We start from the raw sequence: 20,346 nt of genomic DNA on the forward strand, positions 1-20,346 counted from the left end.
ATTTGTATTTCCCTGATGAGGAGTGACGTTGAGCATCTTTTCATGTGTCTGTTGGCCATCCGCATGTCTTCTTTAGAGAAGTGTCTATTCATGTTTTCTGCCCATTTCTTCACTGGGTTATTTGTTTTTCAGGTGTGGAGTTTGGTGAGCTCTTTATAGATTCTGGATACTAGCCCTTTGTCCGATATGTCATTTGCAAATATCTTTTCCCATTCCATCGGTTGCCTTTTAGTTTTGTTGATTGTTTCCTTTGCTGTGCAGAAGCTTTTTATCTTCCTGATGTCCCAATAGTTCATTTTTGCTTTTAATTCCCTTGCCTTTGGGGATGTGTCAAGTAAGAAATTGCTATGGCTGAGGTCAGAGAGGTCTTTTCCTGCTTTCTCCTCTAGGGTTTTGATGGTTTCCTGTCTCACATTCAGGTCCTTTATCCATTTTGAGTTTATTTTTGTGAATGGTGTGAGAAAGTGGTCTAGTTTCAACCTTCTGCATGTTGCTGTCCAGTTCTCCCAGCACCATTTGTTAAAGAGGCTGTCTTTTTTCCATTGGATATTCTTTCCTGCTTTGTCAAAGATTAGTTGGCCATACTTTTGTGGGTCTAGTTCTGGGGTTTCTATTCTATTCCATTGGTCTATGTGTCTGTTTTTGTTCTGGCTTAGTTTCTAGAAGCATAAACCCTCCCAAAACAGAATCAGGAACAGACTGATTACTAAACAGTGAAATTGAATCAGTATTCAAAAAAACTCCCAATAAACAAAAGTCCAGGACCAGACAGCTTCACAGGTGAATTCTAGCAAACACTTAAAGAAGAATTAATATATGTTTTTCTCAAATTATTCCAAAAAATAGAAAAGGAAGGAAAGCTTCAAATTTATTGTGAGGCCAGATTACCCTGATACCAAAACCAGATAAAATGTCTTTTGTAAAGACACTACAAAAAAAGAGAACTACAGGCCAATATCTCTGATGAACATAGATGCAAAAATATTCAACAAAAAATTAGTAAACTATATTAAAAAATATATTAAAAAATCATTCACCACGATCAAGTGTATTTACTCCCAAGATGCAAGATCGGTTCAATATTTATGAATCAGTCAATATGATACATCACATCAATAAGAGAAAAGATAAAAACCATACGATTATTTCAATTGATGCAGAAAAAGAACTTGACAAAGCACAAGATCCATTCATAATAAAAACCCTCAACAAACTAGGTTTAGGGAAACATACATCAACATAATAAAGGCTATATATGAAAAATCCACAGCTAACACCATACTTGATGGTGAAAACTGAGGGCTTTATCCCTAAGATCAGGAACAAGACAAGAATGTCTCCTTTCCCCACTGTCATTCAATGTAGCACTGGAAGTCCTAGCCACAGCAGATAAGAAAAAGAAGTAAAAGGCATCCAAGCTGGTGATGAAGAAGCAAAACATTCACTATTTGCACGTGACTTAACACTACATATACATAACCCTAAGGACTCCACCAAAAAACTATCAGAACTGATAAATGAATTTAGTAAGGTGACAGGATACAAAATCCACATATAGAAATCCAATGCATTTCTATATACTAATAATGTAGTGGCAGAAAGAGAAAGTGATAAAACAATCTCATTTAGAATTGCTCCAAAAATAATAAAAACTTAGGAATAAACTTAACCATGGAGGTGAAAGACCTGTACTCTGAAAACTATAAAACACTGATGAAAGAAATTAAATATGACACAAAGAAATGAAAAGAGATTCCATGGTCATGGAATGGGAGGACAAATATTGTTAAAATATCCCTACGACCTAAAGCAATCTACAGATTTAATGATATCTCTATCAAAATACCAACAGCATTTTTTAACAGAACTAGAACAAATCATCCTCAAATTTTTATGGAACCACAATAACCAAATAGCCAAAGCAATGTTGGAATGGAAGAACAAAACTGGTGTTAACACAATCCCAGATTTCAAGATATAATAAAAGCTGTAGTAATCAAAACAGTACGATACTGGCAAAAAATTAACACATACATAGGTGAATAGAACAGAAAAGAAAGACCAGAAATAAACCCATGATTATATTGTCAATTAATCTACGGCAAAAGAGGCAAGAATATGCAATGGGAGAAAGTCTCTTCAACAAATGGTGTTGGAAAAACTGGACAGCTACACGCAAAAGAATAAAAGTGGACCACTCTTTTACACTATACACAAAATTAAAACCCAGAATGGATTAAAGATCTAAATATGAGACCCGAAACCATAAAAATCCTAGCAGAGAGCACAGGTAGTAAAGTAATTTCTCCGACATTGGTTTTTCTATGTACATCTCCTAAGGCAAGGGAAAGGAAAGTAAAAACAAACTATTGGGACTATACCAAAATAAAAGGCTTCCGCATGGCAAAGGAAACAATCAACAAAACAAAAGACAACCTACTGAACGGGAGAAGATATTTGCAAATGGTATATCTGATAAGGGGTTAGTATCCAAAATCTATAAAGAACTTAGAACTCAACACCAAAAAACCAAATAATCTAATTAAAAAATGAGCAGAGGACATGAACAGACATTTCTCCTAAGACATACAGATGACCAACAGACATATGAAAAGATGCTTGACATCACTAACCAGTAGGGAAATGCAATCAAAACCACCTGCCAGAATGGCTAAAATAAAAGATGCAAGAAACAACAAATGCTGGCGAAGACGCAGAGAAAAATGAACCCCCATGTACTGTTGGTGGGAATGAAAACTGGTATAACTACTGCGGAGAACAGGATGGAGGTTCCTCAAAAAATTAAAAATAAAATTACCACATGATCCCATAATTCCACTACTGGGGACTTAGCCAAAGAATAAGAAAACACAACCTTGAAAAGATACATGCAGCCCTGTATTTATTGTAGCATTTTTTTTTTTAACAATAGTCAAGTTATGGAAGCAATCCAAGTGCACTGGTGATAGATAAATGGATAAAGACATCACACACACACACTGGAATATTAATCAGCCATAAAAAGGAATGAAATCTTGCCATTTGCAACAATATGGATAGATATGTGAGCATAACGCTAAGTGAAATAAGAGAAAAACAAATACCATATGATTTCACTCACATGTGGAATGTTAAGAAACAAAACAATGGAACACAGGAAAAAAGAGACAAACCGAAAAACAAGACTCTTAAATACAGAGAACAAACGGATGGATACCAAAGGGGAAGTGGGTGGGGGTATGGGTGAAAGAGGTGAATAGGATTAAGGGTATACTTACTGTGATGAGCTCTGAGTATTGTACAGAACTGTTGAATCATTATATACCAGAAACTAATATAACATTACAGGGTACATTAAGGGTGGTGGTGGGTGAGTGAGTATTGAACTTGTGTGCCTCGTTTCTCTTTAATCTCTATAGTACCCCTATTTTCTCCTTACATCCTCCTTTCCTCTCACTGTGATGGCTCCAAGGGGCACCATCCTTTATCTCTCCCAGAGCAATGTTTCTCTGATGCTGCTTGTGGCCTCTCTCTTTCACACACCTTCGCTATAGCTACTGCTATGAATTCCTAAGTCCCAGGCCTGTGTTTGTATCTCCTCAGCTGTGTGGGGGATATTTTCTTTCTGAAGGTCATTTTGCTTGCATATCATTATAAACCTCTGATTCCTTTCTTCTCTCTTCACTATCTCTTAAGCCTCTCCTTGCCCTACTCTCCAGACTCAGAGCTTTGTAGCAGTGACAGAACTATTGTAACTTGTTTCTTTCCATACAAGTAATTTAAAATTCGTGGTATTATCTATGTTATACTAATGCTGAAGGTGTGAGTTATACATGGGTTATGCGTATGTGTGTGTGTGTGTATGTGTGTGTGTTCCTTTTCAATCTTATGGCTTTTGGGGAGGATGTGTGGATTTACATATGGACAGTTGTCATGATCTTCCAGACCCAAAAGCTCATCTCATTTAATTCTTATAGTAATCTTAAAAGATAACTATAATTACCCAGTTTTACAAATGAGTAAGCTGAGTCTTATTGAAACTAAAAACTTGCCCAAAGGCACATAGCTAAATATGAGAACCAAGATTCCCACCAGACTTTGACTCCAAAATTCATCTAAGCTCTTTCTACTATACAACACAACCTTCTCAAATAAGAAAAATCCCTTTTCAGCCCTCTTCCCAAGAATTAAAGTCTATTTAGTTGTGTTGGTAATTTGAAAATAAGTAATTTGGGAGATTTTATATTGACAGCCTATTATGAGACCTACAAACCAGAGCCAACCATGCCTCCCCATAAAAATAACAGAAGTAAAAAAGCAGAGTGAAAAACAGTAAAACAAGTTTATAGCAAACATCTGCCATCCTAACTCTTTTCCTCTCTGTAGCCTAATAAATCTAAACCTGTATTCTATTGATAGATGTTTTGGGGGTTTTACCCAAGCTCTAAAAACTACCAGTATGCTACCAAATACTGTATCATCTTTCTGATTCAGGCCTCTGTCTTGAACTTCAGACGCAAATATTCAAGTGCCAACTAAACATCTCCTAGTAGATGGATCAACATAAAGTGATGGAACACACTAGGTTCCTCATGGAAAACAAAGGGAACACAAACTTGTTCCTCAACATGTATTCCCTATTATAGCAAATGGTGTGCTGACAGTTTTCAGCTGGTCACCCAAGCCAGAACTCTGGGAGTCATCCAAGATGACTCTTCCTCAAGTGCTTTTTATAAATGGACATTAATCACCATTTATTGTATCTCCTAAATCACCCTCAAATTCATCCCATATTCATCGGGCCCACAGTCTATGTCCATACTCTTATCATTTCTACTCATTTTAGGAACTTCCTATCTAAAGCAGTATCCCTAGCTTCAACTCTCATCACCACTACCAAAAGACTGCTCACAAGTATAGGTTATACACACACACATACATTCACAAATTCTGCTAACTTACTCTCTTCTTTTTAGAAACTCAATCCATCTTTTACAGAGTTGCCAGAGAACTTTTCTAAAATACCACAAATCATATTATTCCAATGCTTAAATTCTTTAATGGCTCCTCACTGCCTACCAAATGAATTCTGAGCTCCTTAGAAGGATTTATAAACTCATGATCTTTCCTTGTCTATCTCCTCACATAACTGATGCTACATCAAGTATTTACTTATCTAAATAATATCTGAATGTCTACCATAAAACAGGCTCTGGGATGTGCTCCAGTGATACGTAAGATAATGTTGTTGGTCCCTGTGCTTTCCACATCAACAAGGACAGTTCCTTGAATGTGTGATGCTGAGTTCTACTTCTGTATCCTGCACATGCTGTTCCTTCTACCTGGGATGCTCTTCCCCATTTTCTTCATTTAGCTAACTTTCATCCTTATCTCCATCAGGAAGCCTTTGGTTACCTCCTCTTCTCTAATTAACTCTGTGCACATTTATCAGTGTTCATGTTATTGTATTGTAACTGCTTAGCCTTCCTCATTTCCACGGGATCCTTGAATGTAGATACTGTGTCCTTAGGTGCTTCCAAAATCCAAAAGATCAGAGCACCTACAATAAAGTAAGATTTCAGTAAAGATATGCTGAATGTTGCTGAACAAGACATATTTCACTCAGCTTACCCCACTATCTAGCAAGTTTGGTAGACCGAGCACTTTTGTTCGTGCTCCAAATTGGTCGTTAGTTTGAGCAGTACTTGCCTATTTATTTAGTTGGTTTATGCTGTCGTCTGTCAGCCATTAACATTCTATTTTCTTTTCTATTTTTTGCGAGAGAGGGACAGAGAGAGAAACTTAAGCAGGCTCCATACCCAGCACAGAGTCTGACGTACAGCTCGATCTCATGATCGTGAGATCATAACCGGAGCAGAAATCAAGAGTTGGACATTTATGTTTAACCAACTGAGCCACCCAGGTGCCCAAACATTCTATTTTCTAATAATTATATCATTCAGAGGAAAGAGTTTGACTATTTTCCGAGAATAAAAGAACTGGGATTTTTTGGGGGTGAACATTTTGTTGAAGAATTATATACATATACAAAGGTGTGCTAATCATATGCATTATACCTCAATGGCTTTATACAAGTTAACAACACTCACATCAAGAAAGAAAAGATTATCAGCATTTCAGAAGCCTCCTCTTGTATCTCCTTTCCAGGTGCTACACCTCACCTCTCACTAAGGGTAAACAGAATTCTAACCTCTAGCATAACAAATGAGTTTTACTTTTTAGTAGTTTATATAACAGAATCATGTAGTATGTGCTCTGCTATTTAGTTTCTTTGGTTCAACATTATATTAGTGAGAGTCATCCATTATAGACTAGATTATGTGTATGGTTAAAGTACTTGCCAGATATTAGCAAGTGAGTATTTAGATAGCTGTGAGCTATGCTCTTAGGCTAGCTTCTTCTACTATTAAAATTATTCCAAATAGCATGGAGACATCAGCCAAAAAAAAAAATCCCTAATTATATATGGTAAAAGAAAGTAAATCATCAAATCAGTATTGGATCTCCTTAGGGACCAAGCTCTAATGTAGGGAAATAACCCTAAATGGGCCTTTAGTCATATAAATGAAGAACTCTCTTTTTTGGACTGGAGAGGATAGTCCCTGCCTCTCTGATATGGACATACTTTTCATCCTGCCTGAGGTTCAAAATACCACATACCAGGCTGCCCTCATGCCTGGATATCTTCCTAACCCCACTTGTGCTCTGACATCCCACAATAAGCCATGATCCCTGTGGCTGCCCTCCTCACCCCAGCTGGCCCCCAATATCCCATGCTAGCCTGCTTCTCACGTGGACATCTCTTCGCTCAACTTGGGCTGTGACATCCCAAGCCTGGCTGTCCGTATTGCACCAAAGCAGGAAAAGAAAGAAGGGCTAGTGTACTGGTTCTCATTCTGGGACAATTTCCCCCCAAGGAGACATTTGGCAATGTTTGAAAACATTTTTGATAGAAACAACTGGGGGGGTGGGACGATGTTGCTGGCATCTAGGCCAAAGATGTTGCCAAACCTCCTACAATGCACAGAACAGTTCCCTTGACCTCACACCACCCTGCCCAACAACGATAAATTATCTGGCCCCAAATGTCAACAGTGCTGAGGTTGACAAACTCTGGGATAGCAGCACCTTTTAAAACCTAAAATATGGGTATCTTCTTACTGAGCAATTCCAGAAATATATTTTATAGAAGAAAACTCTTGCAATAATGTCTGAAGATACAGTTAAAGATATTTACCTCAATGTTGTAACAGTAAACAAAAGAATAAAAACAAAATGACCTAAATTTCTACCACTAGAGGATCAGACATACAAATGTTGCTTGACATATGGTAGGTATTAAAAATATTCATTAAATAAATCAAAATATGAATGAATGGATAATATACCCATAGTGAAATAATGTTCAGAAGAAGTAGGTCTATATTTAATGACATGGAATAATGTCTAGAATAAGAATTAAAAAATGAAATCATAGTACTACACGTATGTATATTTTTGTATGTGCATATATGTGTATAAATAGTGTAATCCTGTTTTTTTTAAATATATACATTAGTATATATACTGCAAATAAGTGGAGAAAAATATACTAAGCTGTTACTAACAAATATCTCTGGGAGGCAGGAATATAAAGGAAATTTTTATTTCTACATTATAAATGTCTATAATTGTTTGGCATTTTTACAATATACAGTAAAACCTTGGTTTGTGAGCATAATTCATTCTGGAAACATGCTTGTAATCCAAAGCACTGTATATCAAAGTGAAATTTCCTCATAAGAAATAATGGAAACCCAGATGATTTATTCCACAACCCAAAAATATTCATATAAAAATGATTACAATATTGTAATATAGCACAAAATAATAAAGAAAATACACAATATAAAGAAAAATAAACAAATTAACCTACACTTACCTTTGAAAACCTTCATGGCTGGTGTGAGGGAGACAAGAGAGAGGACGGTTATTATGTAGGACGACTTTCACTATCACTAACGGAATCACTGCTATCTACTGGCTCAACGGAATCTTTCTTTTCATGCAACTTTAACAAGGAACCTATCCAATGACCTAGAATGAAGCAAAGCATTCCTAAGCTTACTCTTGTATGGAAAAGCAAAGGACTGCCCATAGGTGCTTTGAAGTGACAAAAAAATACACTAGTGCCAGTTGTGGGCACCTTCCAACGTTCTGAAAAATCACTGATTTCTGCCAAACACCGTGGCCTGAGACTGAGAGCATCTGAGTATGGGAGAGGATCACCCACAGTGGGGGGTGGGGGGGGGGGAGGGGGAGAGGGAGAGGGAGAGAGAGAGGGAGAGGGAGAGAGAGAGAGAGAGAGAGAGAAAGAGAGAAGAACCATTGGCTCAGCTGTGATCATGTGATGTTCAGCATCCCATACCACTCGTATTGCAAGACATCACTCATTTATCAAGTTAAAATTTATTAGAAATGTTTGCTTATCTTGTGGAACACTTGCAGAACAAGTTACTCGCAATCTAAGGTTTTACTCTAAATGTTTTAGTTTTATATTCAGTGTGATGGTTAATCCTATGTATCAACTTAACTGGGCCACAGGGTACCCCAGATATTTGGTCAAACATTCTGGGTGTTTCTGCAGGAGTGTTTTTGAATGAGGTTAACATGTAAATCAACAGACTGAGTAAGGCAGATTGCCCTCCATAATGTGGGTGGGCCCCATCTGATCAGATGAAGGCCTGAATAAACAAAAGGGTTACCTTCCCTCAAATAAGAGGGAATTCTGCCTGATGGACTTTAAACTGGAACATTAAGCTCTTCCTGGTTGATGGCCTTTGAACAGGGACACTGGCTCTGCAAACTTGCCAGCCTCTCTAATTTTGTGAGCCAATTCCTTGTAATCTCTTTGTTTTTGGAGAACCCCAATACCTTCAGGAAAAAGAAACTGCTAGATGACCACCATATTTCTACTCTCCTCGTATTCCTTATAACAGAATACCAATTTATTCAGGGTAGCAATATACTCAGTTAAAGGACTATTTCTAGTCTACTTGTGCATCTAGGTTCAGTCATGTGACTGAATTTGGGTAACAGGATATATTGCAAATTATTGGTGGTACAGCTCTTTGACTTTTACCTCTTTTTTTTCTGCCACCTATATGTCTTGAGCTCTTGGAGATCTCTTGGATCAAGTCATTTACTATAATATTGTGATTCAGAATGTTAAACAGAAAACCACAGGCCCAAGATGGAGTCACTCATACCAGACCAAGTCACCAAACTGGCTTAATACCTAACTTAATGCAGTTCCAATCTCCCCCAGAAATGCAGTGTTGTCATTCAGAAATTTCCTCTTCAGAAAAAATGATGGAATCTGTCTCTTGGGCCCTCTCCATCCCCCAAAGGAAGATGAGATAATCCCACCTACCAAATGAGATCCTTGCCCTTTCCTCTAGGGGAAGCGGACCAAGCCTGAAATTAACTCTTTTCTTTGGCTAATAATGTCTTGCCCCACACTCCTTCCTTATAAAAACCTTCCATTTTGTACAACTCCTGGGATGTTGCTGCCTGATTCACGAATCACTTAATAAAACCAATTATATCTTCAAATTTACCCAGCTGACTTTTGTTTTTTGTTAATAATAAGAAATACATATTTGGTCTTTGTCCTTGTTTCTGGCACAGAGCTCCTAAAACCCTTGGAATTTCATGAGGAAGATAAAGGTATCTTTTCTTATGTTCATGAGGTGGCTTTTGGAATGTCCCTAGATCACCTAAAGATGGGCTGGTCACCAGAGTTGGAATTTTCAGGGCCACCCCCTCACCTCCTTGGAAAGGGGCTGGAGGTTGAATCAATCACCAAAGGCCAGTGATTTAATCAGTCATACCTACGTAATAGAGTCTACATAAAAAGCCAAAAGGAGGGGTGTCTGGGTGGCTCAAAAGGTTGACTCTTGATTTTGGCTCAGGTCATGATCTCTCAGTTCGTGGGTTCAAGCCCTGCGTCAAGCTCTGCTCTGACAGACAGCCTGGAGCTGCTTGGGAATCTCTCCTTCTCTTTCTGCTCCTCCCCCAGCCTGCACATGTGCTTTCAATCTCTTTCTCTCAAAATAAATAAACTTTAAAAAATAAACCAAAAAGGATAGGGTTTGGAGAGCTTCCGGATTGGTGAACATGTGGACTTGTGGTAAGAATGGTGCACTGAGAGCATAGAAACTCTGCATCCCTTCCCACCTAACTTGCCCTATGAATCTTTTCCATTTGGTTGTTCAAAAAGTTATACACTTTTGCTATAAACTAATAACTATAAACAGTATAAACAAAACAAATAACTGTAATAAACTAACTATTGGACAGTAAGTAGAACATTTCTCTCAGTTCTGTGAGTCCTCTAGCAAATTAATCAAACCCAAGCCGGGGGTCATGGAAACCTCTGATTAATAGCTAGTCAGTGAGTACAGGTAACAATCTGGGCTTGTGGCTGGCTTCTGAAGGGGAGCTGGGAGAGGAGACAGTCTTGTATGACTTAGCTCTTAACCTGTGGGTTTTGATACTATCTCTGGGAAGATAGTGTCAGAACTGAGTTTAACTATAGAACAACCACAGGTAGCATCCCTGCAGAATTGCTTGGAATCTCCCCCTTCTCCCCCCACCAGACCACCACACATGCACACACACACTTGGAACTGGCTCCAGGAGCCTAGGACAGAAAGCTGAATAACAACAGAAGGAGCCTCTGTCCCTGATTACAGTGCAACTACCACACAGCCCTGAACTGTAGACATTCACACTTCTTTTAGGTGGAAAGCAATAAACCTTTTTGTGTTTAAGCCACTTTTACTTTGGCTTTTTAAAAATCACACACAGCAGGGCACTTGAGTGGCTCAGTTAAGAGTCTGACTCTTGATCTCGGCTCAGGTCATGATCTCAAGGTCTGTGAGCTGGAACTACTCGTTTGGCTCTGCACTGACAGCACAGAGCCAGATTGGGATTCTTGCTTTCTGCCCCTCTCCCACTCATGCTCATGGCACTCATTCTCTCAAAAATACATGAATAAATGTTTAAAAAAAAAGTAAATAACAGAATCTCATGGTGACATGGACTTGCACAGATATATATTTAAAATGTCACCTTACTTTGTAGTTATAGAATGGTGAGATCTGGATACGTCTATTAAACAGACTATGTGGTTAGGGACCAGAGAAAAACTTTTCACAGGATAATGCATGTAAAGAATATGTTATAACTAACTTAGCAAAGTATTACCTTTTCATTTATAACATCACTCACTGAAAGCCATTTTAAACTTAATATAATTAAGACTAATACTTGTAATTACTACCTGCCTATCAGAAAATAGGAAGTGATTATCCAAATTATAACTTTTACGCAAAAAAGAAAGGCCTTTACTAGAATCATGTCCACTGCAGCATTATTTTTTTAAATTTTTTTTTTTTTGTCAACGTTTATTTATTTTTGGGACAGAGAGAGACAGAGCATGAACGGGGGAGGGGCAGAGAGAGAGGGAGACACAGAATCGGAAACAGGCTCCAGGCTCTGAGCCATCAGCCCAGAGCCTGACGCGGGGCTCGAACTCACGGACCGCGAGATCGTGACCTGGCTGAAGTCGGACGCTTAACCGACTGCGCCACCCAGGCGCCCCAACTGCAGCATTATTTACAATAGCCAAGATATGGAAGATATGGAAGCAACCTAAGTGACCATCAAAGGATACATGACTAAGGAAGATGTGAGATCGATCTCTCCCCCCCCTCACCATACACAATGGAATACTATTCAGCATAAAAAAGATGAAATCTTGCCATTTGGGTCAACATGGATGGACCTTGAGGGCATTATGCTAAGTGAAATAAGTCATACAGAGAAAGACCAATACTGCACGACCTTACTTATATGTGGAATTAAAACAAAAACAAAGCAAGCTCATAGACGCAGAGAACAGACTGATGGTTGCCAGAGGTGGGGAGTGGGTGAAATGGATGAAGGGAGTCAAAAGGTACAAACTTCTAGTTATAAAATAAATAAGTTATGAGGATGTACTGTACAGCATGGTGACTGTAGTTAATAATATTATTGTACCAAACACCTTGTTTTATTGTGCTTCACAGATACTACATTTTCTTCACAGTTTGAAGATCTGCAGCAACCCTATGCCGAGCAAGTCTATCGGTGCTATTCTTCTAACTCCATTTGTTCACTTTGCGTCTCTGTGTCAAATTTTGGTAATTACTGCACTATTTCAAACTTTCTTATTATTTCTCATTATTATTATTATTTCTCATCATTATCCTGTTTGTTATGGTGATCTGTGATCAGTGATCTTTGATGTTACCACTGTAATTGTTTTAGGACACCATTGAGTGCACCCATATAAGAAGGCAAACTTAATTGATAAATGTGTGTCTGACTGCTCCACAGATGGCCCATTACCCATCTCTCTCCCTCTCCTCAGGTCTTCCTATTCCCGGAGATACAATAATATTGAAATTAGAACAATTAAGAGCCCCACAATGGCTTCTAAATGCTCAAGTGAAAGGAGGAGTTGCACATGTCCCACTTTACATCAAAAGCTAGAAATGATTAAGCTTTAGTGAGGAAGGCCTGTTGAAAGCTGAGATGGGCCAAAAGCTAGGCCTCTTGTGCCACACAGTTAGCCAAGTTGTAAATGCAAAGGAAAAGTTCCTGAAGGAAATTAAAAGAGCTACTCCAGTGAACATATGAATGGTGAGGAAGAAAAACAGCCTTATTGCTGCTATGAGCAGTTTTAGTGGTCTGGATAGAAGATCAAACTACCCGCGACATTCCCTTAAACCAAAGCCTAATCCAGAGCAAGGTCCTTACTCTCTTCAATTCTACGAAGGATGACGGAGGTGAGGAAGCTGCAGAAAAGTCTGAAGGAGCAGAGGTTGGTTCATGAGGTTTAGGGAAAGAAGCTGTCTCTATAACATAAAAATATAAAGTGAAGCAGCAAGTGCCGATGTAGAAGCTGCAGCAAGTTACCCAGAAGATGTAGCCAAGATAATTAGTGAAGGTGGTTATACTAAACAGATTTTCAATGTAAAGTAACAGCCTTCTGCTGGAAGAAGACGTCATCTAGGACATTCTCTTGCTAGAGGCTAATGCAGTTGGTGACTCTGAATTGAAGTAAATGCTCATTTACCATTCTGAAAATCCTAGGGCCCTTAATAATAATGCTAACCCTTCTCTGCCTATACTCCATAAGTGGAACAACAAAGCTTGGATGACAGCACATCTGTTTATAACACGGTTCACAGGATATTTTAAGCCCACTGTTGAGACCTACTGCTCAGAAAAAAAAAAAAAAAAAAAGATTCCTTTCAAAATATTACTGCTCGTTGAAAAGGCACCTGGTCACTCAAGAGCTCTGATGCGGATGTATAACAAAATTAACACTGTTTTCATGGCTGCTAACACAACATCCATTCTGATCAGTCTACGGATCAAAAAATATATATAAATTTTTAAATCTTATTATTTAAGAAATATGTTTAACAAGGCTACAGCTGCTATGGTTAGTGATTCTTCCGATGGATGTGGGCAAAGTCAAAAGAAAATCTGCTGGAAAGAAGTCACCATTCTAGGTGCCACTGAGAACATCGTGATTCATGGGAAAAGGTAAAAATATCAACATGAACAGGAGTTTCGAAGCAGTTGATTTCAACCCTCAAGGATGACTTTGAGGGTTCAAGACTTCAATGGAGGAAAGCACTGCACATGTGGTAGAAACAGCCAGACACGCAGAATTAGAACTGGAGCCCGGAGATGGGACTGAACCGCTGCAATCTCGGGATAAAACCTGAATGGACAAGGAGCTGCTTCTTACAGATGAGCAAAGAAAGTGGTTTCAAAATGGAATCTCCTCAGGGTGAAGATGCCTATGAAGACTGTGGAAATGACAACAAAGGATCTAGAATACAACATAAGCTTAGTTGATAGGGCAGCAGGACTGTTTGAGAGGACAGACTCCAATTTTGAAAGAAGTTCTACGGTGGTTAAGATGCTATCAGATAGCACTGCATGCTGCACGGAAACTGTCTGTGAAAGGAAGAGTGATGGACACAGAAAACTTCATTGTTGTTTTAGGTTAAGAAACCACCACAGACACCCCAACCTTCAACAACCACCATCCTGATTAGTCAGCAGCCATCAGTATTGAGACAAGATCCCCCCCCCCACATTAGCAAAAAGATCACGATTCACTAAAGCTCAGATGATGGTGACCATTTTTTAGCCATATTTAAAATTAAGTTATGTACGGTTTTTTTAAGACATAATGCTATTGCACACTTGACAGAATACAGTATTAGTGTAAAGACAACTTTTATATGCACTGGGAAATGTAAAAATTCATTTGACTTGCTTTACTATGATATTTGCTTTATTGTGGTGGAGGAACTGAACTGACCTGTACTTGAAAGTTACTAACAGAGTAGGTCTTAAAAGTCCTCATCATAAGAAAAAATAATTTTTTGGTAAGTACGTATGGTGATAGATGTTAATTTTAATTACACTTACTGTAGTGATCATTTTATAATATATACAAATACTGAATCACTATGTTATACACCTGAAACTAATGTAATGTTATATGTCAATTACACCTTAATAAAAATGAGAAAGAAAAAAAGAAAAATGGGAAGGTTTTTGTTGATTAGAAAACAATTGCCAAGGTCCACTTTCCACTCTGAACACTTTCTTCATTTCAGCAAAAGCCTCAATGTGGGTGGGGGAAACCTGGTAATAAAGATATTTATGTATAAAAAGCCACACTTCCACCAGGAGGCAGAGAGAACAACTGTTAAGACCTCTAAAGGACTGTTTTCAAGAACTATTTCAACCCATATTACACTCTGCATTTTATGTATAGAAAGCAAGTCTTCACCTTTCCCTCCAGCTTAGCATGCCCCTGTAGCTTTATGCACCGGGGTCCAAGGCAGGCCTATAATTCACTGCTCTAGGAACGTACACAGCCAACCTGACTACACAGGACTTAGAGTGGAACAAAGTCATGGAGTAAGGGAAAATAAGGATGGTGGAGTATTGGTATTCAGGGGGAAGAAGAAATCAGCAAGGATTAGATATAAGAAAAATAGAAGATATAGGAGGAGATAGGAGAGACCAGGAGGATGGAAAAGAAAGAGTGAAGATGAGGAAAAATCATTCTTAAGGTTTATTGTGAACTTAACTATTTGGGAACTCTGAATATACTCCTCATAGAATTAATGCTGTAAATAGTAGATAAGTTTCCAGGATCAGTCCCACAGAGGCCTACCTAAACCATTTGTGCCTAATATATTGATGAACTACTTCCACCAAATCATCTTTCATGATGGAAGAGGAAGGGGTTTCTCTCCCTAGTTCTGGTGTGCTCACCTCATTGGGTTCTTGCAGGGTGTACATTTTACTTTTCAGCAGCACCCCTGTGCTAACAGCAGGAGCACCTTCCCATGGGCAGCACCCCCACCCCAAGCAGATTCAGAGCAGAAGGTCACTTGCTAGGCACCCCCAAGTCCCCAGGCACCTCCCTGTGGAAGGCCTCTCCCAGCTGTCCAGCGGGTAGATTTCCAGCCGTCCTACTGGGGTGGCACCTCAGTGACCACGGTCTCATTCTCCAACAAGGTCAGAATCTCAGGCCTGAGAGGAAATGGCCTCTTCCTGGGGTGCTCTAGCTCAGTCATAGGGGTGCTGGCTGCTGTGTGCATCTTCAAATTCTGTATTCTTCACAGAGTTCTCTTTGCCCTGTTCATTCCTCCAATAATTATGTTACAATTTCTCTGGTGAAATTACTGTGTGTTTTTGCTCCTTATTGGACTCTTAACTGATATAACAAGATTTTCACAGAAAAAAAACCAACCCCAAATAGTCAATAAATACATAGCATGAAATATACTCAGATTCATTAGTAAGCAGAGAAAGATGGAATCTGAAACAGTGCCATTCCTAGGTATATACTCTAGAGAAATTCTGGCACATCTGCACAGGAGATGTATATAAAACTGTTTATTACAGCACTGTTCATAATAGTGAAAAATTGCAAACAACGGCTTGCCCAAAGAGGAAAACAAACTGTGGTATATTCATACAATATAACACTACTATTCGAGGTAAAAATGAATAGCTGGAGTTACATGATTCAGCATGGATAAATCTCAAAAACCTAACCTGAACCAGAAAGCAAATTGCAGAAGGAAACAAACAGAAATGGCATTTACATAAAGCCAAAACAAGCGCGCGCGCGCACACACACACACACACACACACACACACACACACACACACACACAAAAGCCTATGGATATAATAATCTAAAAAGTGTATGGAAATGAATAACAGACGAAGGAGGGTGGTTACTTCTGGACTGAAGAAAGGGGAATAGAAAGGGTCACAGAAGAGATATTAATTATAATCTGCAATGTTTAATTTGTTAAGCTAAATGACAGGGAGTACTGATTGCTGGTTATGTTATCTAGCTCTTTTCATATACTTGAGATATTCAAAATAAAACCAGTAATTAATAATAAATTGGGGGCACTTGGCTGGCTCAGATGGTAGAGTATGTGACTTTTAGTCTCAGGGTTATAAATTCAAGCCCCTGTGGTAGGTATAGAGATTACTTAAAAATAAAGTCTTAAAAAAAAAAAAGGTGGGGGAGGTGGTTGTGAAAAAATAATAAACTGACAGTTCTCAGAGGGTGGGTGATAAAATAAAAAATGTATTATGTACGCAAAGGAAGTTTTATTGGTAAATAGAATGAAAGGTAGTATATTAGGATCTTGATATCAAAATATTACCTTCCATTTGAATACCTGAATACTTGTTCATTCACTGCACAAGAAACTATAATCTGGAAGAATAATGTAGGACAAAAATAATTACACAATCATTACCCTAATCATCATTTAGCTTGGTCACAATGTTATAATTGCAAAACTGGGTTCAGAGTTAGCAATCACACAAAATTCCATCTTATGAAAGACTTACACCTCAAAACATAGCCAGGCCCATATCTGAAAGTAACAATTACATTAGGAATACTAAATTATGTTTAGGCAAGAGCTACTGTCAATAATATCTACTACTCACCAAGTTTAAAACAATTTCTTAGAGGTGAGAAACTCAGGGCAATTTAATATACCCTAAATACTGCTTGCTTCTTTTGATTCAGGGAACACGGCCCTTTGTGTTTTAGAACCTTATATATTTCTTAGTTCTTCTATAAAGTTTAATAAGCAATTTACTGTTCTTGTATTGGTTTGTTGGGGCTGCCATAACAAAATACCACATTCTGGGTGGTTTAAACCAGAGAAATTTATTTTCTCACAATTCTGGAGGCTAGAAGTTCAAGATTAAGGTGTTTTCATCTTTCGTTTCTCCTGAGGCCTCTCTCACTACAAACCCACATGGTCTTTTCTTTGTGCACATGCATCCCTCCTGACTTGTTCTGTGTCCAAATTTCCTCTTCTGATGACACCAGTCAAACTGGGTTAGTGCCTACTCTAATAGCTTTATTTTAACTTAATCATCTCAGTAAAGGCCCTATCTCCACACACAGTCACATTCTGAGGTAGTGATTAGGGCTTTACCATTTGTGGGGAGGACAAAATTCAGCCCACAGCAGTTCTCAAAAATTTTTATGACATGATCCTTTCAGGTTTTCCCATTGCATTTTCATCCTTTTCTCAAATTTTAATTCAAAGGCAGCAGATTTAAGTGCTGTTCGCAATCTCATTTCAAATGGAGAAAAAGCTTTAAATCATTGGCTCTTTTGTCTTTAGCCTTCCACGTTTAATATTTGGGTGGGTCTAGGCAATGCAGAATTTTACATGCTTAGGAAAAAAGTTCTCTAGGTCCTTGGCTAGTTAAAAAAATGTTTGATATAATATGTGTGGATATGAGAAAAAAAAACTGTGCCAAAAATGGAGTATATAACATGAAAACAGACTTTTGAATTGTTAATGTTAATTTTAGCTTAGTGGAGATAATCAGTTCAATACCATGGCCATATTCCATCAGATTATTAAATCAAAAGAATATGAATTAACAAATTTGACCTTTCAGAATCAGCAAAGTATCATTCTCTTTCTATGCTGTACATGTTTCTCACAGTTTTAACATTGGTTCTCTCAAACTTGGCCAACTATCAGAATCACTTTAGGAATTAAGTTAAAAAACAGATTTTCCAGATTTCTTTCTACATACTTAATAGATCATAACCTTCTGGAGATGGGATTCAGAAATACGTATTTTTAAAAACTTTATTTATTTTGAGAGAGAGAGAGAGAGAATGAGAATCCAAAGCAGGCTCCCAGATGTCAGCATGCATGGAGCCCAGCATGGGGCTTGATCCCACGAACCATGAGATCATGACCTGAGCCAAAACTAAGAGTTGGATGCTTAACCAACTGAGCCACCCAGGCACCCCAGAAACATATATTTTTTAAAAGTTCTCCAGGTTGTTATTGTAAAGCAAAATACTCAGAAGTGAACACTAGTTCCCAACCAGCTTAAATTAGTAATCACCAAAAATATTTTGAGCACATTCTCATACATACTTATTTCTAAATTATGCATATGTATTACTGTTCTACATATATTACATACATTAGAAAACATTCAAAAATAGAAAACTTGAAGGGATGAAATAGAAAGTAAATACAAATTCAAACATTTTCATTTAACATCCCCAATAGAGTGTTTGCGTGTACATTTCAGAGACCCTGGCTTAAATTGAGATCTTTGCATCTTTAATTGCAATACTGTTTTCTTCTGATCTCCAGACCTATGTATCCAACTGCCCACTGGATGCTTTCTATCTGGGTGTGCAATAGGCACCTTAAATGCAATATATAGACATAAACTACTATTCACCCTCCTTCTGCCACCCCAAGGTGAACTTGGGTAGGAAATCTTTTCTTCCTCCATAATCCACCCAAGTTAAAAACATTAGGGATAAGTTGGATTACCCTCCCTCTTACTCATATGGCATTGACAGTGTATATTCTACTTCCTTAACATCTTCCTCCAACCTTCTAATAACCATTCAAAAATGTTGCCTTAGACCCTGCTTCTCTCTTGAATATTACAATAACTCCTTTACTACTCTTCCTGATTATGACATCACATTTCCAGATTTCCATTTATCTTCTGTACTGCTGCCAAAGTCATAACCTCAAAATGCAAATCTGATCAAGGTATTGCCCCATTTTATGCCTTCCAGTGTTGTATTCTCACATGATAAATCTAAATTTCCAGTATGAAAAAAGACTGATCTAGTCTTTGGTTACCTATATCCAGTTCCTTTCTTCTACCCTTTTCTCCCTTATTCCCAATGCTCTTGCCCGAGAGAACCTCGAGTCCTCTGAATGTATGAGTCCTTCTTCAAGAATCCAGGCCAATAACCATTCCCTCTGCCAATAACACCCTTTAAGATCCAAGTCAAGTATCTACTTCTCTGGAAAGCTTTTTGCAAACTTGAGGTAGAGATGATCCCTCTTTTCTGTTACCTAACAGACACTAGATGAATATTTATAGAATGAAAGTAATAAAATGTGATCTGATGAGTTAAAAAAATATTGAAAGAAAATAATTCACATTATAAGAGAGAAGCACAAAGTTTCGGAAGATGGCAAACAAATGTCAGTTGGTCAAAATAGTTTCTCTTTAGGTGGGTTCAGTGGCTATAAATGAGATGTGATCATTTCAGAATGTAAGCTCTAAATTGGGTCAAAAATCAAAAGAAAAGCTAAAATCTTTTGTAAAAAAGAGGAACAAGGGAGAAAAGAAAGATTCATGTAGTCAAAATTCAGAATGCTAACAAGCATAAAAACAAAAATGTGAACATATGCAAAAAGAACCTGAAGAAAACATTTAAAAAATTCCTAAGCCTAAAGTCACAAGAAACTTGAGGAATATATTTAAAAATCATCAAATAGAAGGAATAAGGAGCAGTAAAAATGGGCAAGTGATTTTTACATAGGTTACAAAATAATCTAAGATATTAAGTATTACTGGCATATAATCTTCACATCTGCTCAGATGCTACAATCTGTGAGGTCACAGATGGTATACAGGTGAAAGGGAACTGGTTAAGACTCAGAAGGCTTGGCCTAATTCTAGTTCCATTATTAACTTCTCTCTGTATCCATCGGTAACATGAGGATATTCTATCTCATTGCAAGGTTATAATAGGGATTAATAAAACAATGTATGTGAAAGCACTCTGTAAATTATAAAATACCATTCCTAATTATGGTGTTACTCTAATTCACCTAACACCTTTTAAAGTTTCTAAAACCACAC

General features: G+C 37.9%; 1 protein-coding gene across 10 annotated transcripts in view; it reads right to left on the minus strand.

Annotated features, from left to right (window-relative positions):
- DDHD1 (DDHD domain containing 1) overlaps positions 1-20,346 on the minus strand; it is a 109,473-nt gene that overhangs the window by 72,415 nt on the left and 16,712 nt on the right. For 5 of the 10 annotated variants that reach the window (XM_045059928.1, XM_045059924.1, XM_045059927.1 and 2 more), the window contains exon 2: positions 7,943-7,960. The exons of the other annotated variants lie outside the window; for them this stretch is intronic. In XM_045059928.1, the coding sequence (XP_044915863.1) occupies positions 7,943-7,960 (18 nt within the window). The remainder of the gene's footprint in view (positions 1-7,942; positions 7,961-20,346) is intronic. 10 annotated transcript variants of the gene reach the window in all.

The sequence above is a fragment of the Felis catus genome, chromosome B3 (genome assembly GCF_018350175.1).
Source record: "Felis catus isolate Fca126 chromosome B3, F.catus_Fca126_mat1.0, whole genome shotgun sequence".
NCBI classification, from domain to species: Eukaryota; Metazoa; Chordata; class Mammalia; order Carnivora; family Felidae; genus Felis; species Felis catus.